Below are 5,044 nucleotides of genomic sequence, written 5' to 3'. Positions count from 1 at the left end.
GAATTAAATTATTAATCCAACTCAAATCATACCGAATTGCAGAGGATCGCAAATCACAGGCGACTGCGCTGAGAAGTGACGCCGACCTCACCAAATCAATCAATGCGCTCAGTTTGGGTTGCACGGTCGTGATGTAGTGGTACTGAAGTGTACAAGTACCTCCCGAAAAAACAAAGTTCTCGAAACGGCATACCCGAGGGGGGAGAGAGAGTTTGCAGCGGCTAGGGTTTTCAGCAATCCCCCGGAATCCACCCCGAAGGTCTTTTCGATTTTTTTTTTTTAATCTGGGTTTAGAAATAAGAGATGGCGGATGGGTACTGGAATCTGCGGCAGCAACAGCAACAGCAGCAGCACCATCATCTTCTCTCTTCTGCCAACTTGCTTAAACGACCTCGTTCTGATTACGGTTCGCCCTCATATTCGTTTCATTTTTGTGCTTTGTTTTTTTCTTCTGTTAGCCGTAATTAGTTGTTTCCTTCTTATTTCTTGGATTGGCCACGGTACGCTTTTCGATTAAGGGATTATATTTAGGAAGCATGCAAAAAAATTTTGCATCTGTGCTGAAACTGTTTAACTACTGCGTTTGGATGGAGTTAGTGTTAAAAATGCTTTGTATTTCGATTGGGTCTAGTCCCCGTGTGCCGCAAAAACTTTGGTTGATTTTTTTACGCGCATTGTGATCTGGTTACGATCTAGCCTTTCTGCATCTTTTGTTTTCATTCATTCGTTTACCCTGTGAGCCTCCTTAACTTGTGGCGCCAGCTCTAAACTTTTCTTTTTCGTCCTTATTCCCATTATCCATGTAACAGCCTGTGATACCCGGATTGAGTAAGAGTTCCTCCATTCTAAGGGCTCTAATTGTAACTTTGATTAGTCCTTTTGGAGTATTAATCCATATTATGGCTTAGGGTTTTCCTTGGGTCATCACAAAAGGTATCAAAGCTAGTTCCTAACCAGAAACGTGAGATTTTAGCTGTGCCACTTAGTACGGAATGACTTGACGAGGGCATAATATATCATTGATGGAGATTGTAATCTCGTGATTGAGTAAAAGAAAGTGATGGATGAGATCTCATCCTAAGAGGAAGAGGGCTTTCAATGGAAAATTTTTCTTTTGTAGCCTTATTTACATTCTCCATGTTTCTAAATAACCCAAAATAAATAGAATTCCAAGTGGACTCACTCGAAATATAGACTGAAAATTTGAATACACATTGCTATAGATCAAGGAAGTTATGTGACAGGTGAATAATTGATTTTTGTTTTTTATTATGTTTTTTCTTGTTAATGTAAGGTTCTATATATATACACATACACACGTACATACATATAATACACACATAATAATAAAGTTTTCATTCATAATAATAATAAAGTTTTAAAAAAGAAATCTTTAAGCTCATCCATTGTTCTCTCACGGTCTTCGAAGCTTCTATCATTTCTCTTCTGCCAAATGCACCATCACATACATATAGGAACCATTCTCTAGATCGCTGCCACTTGGTGTGCATTGCCTCGGAGGCCTCGCCAGCTTGCAAGGAAGTCCACTAGTCTAAAAGGCATGACCCATAACAATCCAATTCTCACGAAAAAGTCATCTCACATGGTCCTAGCCACCTCGCAGTGTAGAAACAAATATTATAGGATATGTATAACTCTTCATATTAAATTTTAGATAATTCCTTTGATTTTCAGGATTTTAGATGTAACTAAAGTAATCTATATTTTATATTAAATAAGGGCTGGTTTGAAGTTCATTCAAAGTGTTCTTTTAACATGTTAACATTTGAGTTGGGAAAATTAAGTCCCCAGATTTTATTGGTTATGCCTTTGATTGTCAATTTTACATTATCTTCACAATTCCTGGCCAAAGCTCTCTCGAGATAAGATCGGCTCATATGAAGCCCACAATATTGTCCATGTCTAGCTTAATTTTATATATCAAATGTACGGTTTATCTAAAGGGCATAATATTTTTTTCGAATCTCAAACTAATTCAGAGCATAAGGCTTCTAGTTTTTTCCTTTTTTTTTTTTTTTTTTTTATAAGTGATAAGGCTTCTAGATGTTTCTAAATGGTATTTTCCTTTATCATCGAAAAAGAAAAAGATTATGTTCCTTTGACTGTGAGCAACTGCCTACCCATTCATACCCACCTTTTTGTCTTTTGCCAATAGGTTGTGTGCTACGTAAGTTAGCTGCTGCGATCCTGTTTCAAGTCTTAGACTGGGCATCTCTCGTACTACTTCTGTGCCTCTAAGACCCAAAATCAAATAGAAAGGCTCCTATTTCTTTGATCTGGTCTCTTTTTCATGTAACATCTGGGAAAACGCTAGTCACATCTACGCTATAATTCCAAAAAGACTAGTCAATTTGAAACATGCTTAGAATCACTTATAGAGCCCACTTTCACCAAGTAGCCATTGTGAGACTGCACCCATGACTACTTTTATTACCTACCCACTCTATGCGGATTATTAATATTCCCAATGTGAGACGAGGGTGTTACATGTCATTATGGGTCATCAATCTAAAGATGCATGCGAAGGATTGTTTTAAATTTTGTTCACTGCATGTCTGTATCTTGCGTCAGACAGGCAATTAGATTTAAGAACTTTATTAATCAGCATTTTCGACTTTTGTAGATCTTGCGCCTTCTGCACTTCCTTCAGGTCATGAGATGCATAACTATCTAGTACGAGATGATGATCATGGTGGTCCACGGGCAGTAAAGGACACAAAAACAATAGGATCAGCTTACGATCGCTATCTCCAGAGTGCAGTAACCTCATAACCCCATAACCTGTCCTTATTTTTCTTTTGATTCATCGATCTATATGTCTGCTAAAATCTCATTACAATTGCTTTTGAAGCAACTTTCTTCTTTTACTTCTGGAGAAGCCAGTACACTCCGTGGAGCTGGGATGGGAAGGGTCTCTGGTGTTGGAATGCCTGGTCTTCCAATAGCTGATCCTTCTGTGTTGGGTCGTCCTGGGGCTGTTGGTCCTGATCTAGCACCGAATGGTCGAAATGTTACCGTTAGTGGTCAGCCTCCCCTTGATGCAACTAGGCCTGGACGTGAAACACAGCCTCTGCCTCCAGATGCTTCCAACACTTTATATGTTGAAGGGCTTCCTTCTGACAGCACAAAGAGGGAGGTAGCTCGTATCCTTTGTTGTGACACTGCCCAATAAATTATATTGATCTTTGTTTCCTCCGTCAAAGCCATTTAAATTGTCCGTGATTAAGAAAGTCTTTTTGTTCACATTTCCTTTAGCTGACCTTCAGATATTTTCCGCCCTTTTGTTGGATATAAAGAAGTGAGACTTGTAAGCAAAGAATCCAAACACGTAAGTGGGGCATGAGTTATAATCTTATCTTTTTGTACTGCTTTGTTAGACTTAGTTTGTAGTGTTATTGTGAGTTATAGGAAGTTCATGCAGTGTGACTTCTTCATACTAAACTGATCCATTCATAATGCAGCGTGGGGGAGATCCTCTTATCCTGTGTTTTGTGGATTTTGCAAATGCAGCCTGTGCGGCAACTGCTATGAGTGCCTTGCAAGGTGATTGGTTTTGCCTTTCTTCATTCATGACAGATATCAGTGTTTTTTTTTTTTTTGGGGGGGGGGGGAATTAGTGTTTATCATATTGTGATTAATTATTATTATTATTTTTTTTAGCAATACAATGGTAGCTTCTGCCAAGTGTTTTTCATATATTTCCAAGTTCTCACCAGTAAACCTGATTGCATAACTCAAGATTATGTTTTGAGATAGCTATGCATGGAAGGTATAAATAGGGATTATTGTTGTATTCAAAGATGCTAACTTGTACGTGTAGATTGGAGTTATTCTCCAATTAATACTGTAGATAAGTAATTGACATCACAATTACAACTATGAATAATGATTTCTAGTTGGAGGGATCTATAGAAGTTACGATTGTGGATTCTAGATTTTCTATTAAATTGGGATCCAAAGAATTCTAAAGAGACATTGCCATAAAAGCTACAATTATAACTAATAATCGGTCTTAGTTAGGTTTTAATTCCTTGCTTGATTTAGCAAGCCCCTTGGCTGCTTCTCTAAACCGTCGAGGTGCTGACCGTATATTTGGATTGTACAGGTTATAAAATGGATGATGATGATCCTGAATCTAATTACTTGCGGCTGCAATTTTCACGATTTCCAGGTCCAAGGACTGGCTCTGGATCTCGTGGTAAGAGATGAGCAGGCTTCAGGTCCTTTCTAGGTAAATGCAGCTGACATCGGTGGGATCCCTCCTTTAGGACATGCTTGTCCATGATATAATGTACAGAATGCAATTTAAATTGCTCAACCCTGACCGAACTAATTATGATCTCGTGAGGTGCAGATAGTTTTGAGGTGTGAGATGGAGAAGAAATCCATTGTTTATGCAATTGAACAAACAGAAATTTCAATATTATGTCCAGTACATCGTATCTTCAAGATGAAATGTTGTGTGGTTATTGCTCGATTACAAGTCAAGAACTCTTTGAATTTCTATGCTCAAAATTATATTACCATCTGCATTCATAAGTTTGGATGCGTGAATGAATGGAGTTACATTTAAATATGATGCTGAAGCATTTTATGATTCATTTTTGTGTTGCATTTACATGCATACATTCATAACAGTGTTAGAGTGGGGTTGTGTTAGTCATATGGTGCTTAGAATTTGTGAACTATTTATTTCAGGAATGTAGGTTACCTGGACATTTTCCTTACCAGATGAAGTATCATTCAACGACCTGATTTAGATAGTAGGATGAGATGAGATGAACTGTAAATTGTAGTGAAATAGTTTAAGTTGAGATATTTTATGGGACTATGGGAAATGAGAGAGAGAAAGTTAAATAAAAATATTATAAAGTTAAAATATTGTTATAATGTTATTTTTTAATGTTATTTTTGTTTAGAAATTTGAAAAGATTAAATTATTTTTTGTATTTTGTTTGGAAATTTGAAAAAATTGTAATGATTAAGTAATGATTATATGAAAAAATTGAAAAATATCTATATT

General features: G+C 37.0%; 1 protein-coding gene across 1 annotated transcript; it reads left to right on the top strand.

Moving 5' to 3' along the window:
- LOC109011431 (RNA-binding protein 2-like) lies at nucleotides 1–4,595 on the top strand. The gene is made up of 6 exons (XM_018992645.2): nucleotides 1–406; nucleotides 2,645–2,781; nucleotides 2,873–3,164; nucleotides 3,288–3,349; nucleotides 3,483–3,564; nucleotides 4,127–4,595. The coding sequence occupies exons 1-6, from the start codon at nucleotides 304–306 to the stop codon at nucleotides 4,228–4,230; spliced, it is 780 nt and encodes a 259-aa protein (XP_018848190.1). The 5' UTR covers nucleotides 1–303; the 3' UTR covers nucleotides 4,231–4,595.
- The last annotated feature ends 449 nt before the right edge of the window (nucleotides 4,596–5,044 follow it).

The sequence above is a fragment of the Juglans regia genome, chromosome 6 (genome assembly GCF_001411555.2).
Source record: "Juglans regia cultivar Chandler chromosome 6, Walnut 2.0, whole genome shotgun sequence".
Taxonomy (NCBI): Eukaryota; Viridiplantae; Streptophyta; class Magnoliopsida; order Fagales; family Juglandaceae; genus Juglans; species Juglans regia.
Note: the sequence above shows the minus strand (reverse complement) of the source record. Positions and strands in the feature narration are given on the sequence as shown.

Bases quoted from the DNA above. Each gene is read 5' to 3' on its own strand.
- LOC109011431 (XM_018992645.2), top strand. From the start codon at position 304: ATGGCGGATGGGTACTGGAATCTGCGGCAGCAACAGCAACAGCAGCAG. The intron at 3,165-3,287 runs GTATCCTTTGTT...GCTGACCTTCAG, and splicing joins CACAAAGAGGGAGGTAGCTC to ATATTTTCCGCCCTTTTGTT. The intron at 3,350-3,482 runs GTAAGTGGGGCA...TTCATAATGCAG, and splicing joins TAAGCAAAGAATCCAAACAC to CGTGGGGGAGATCCTCTTAT.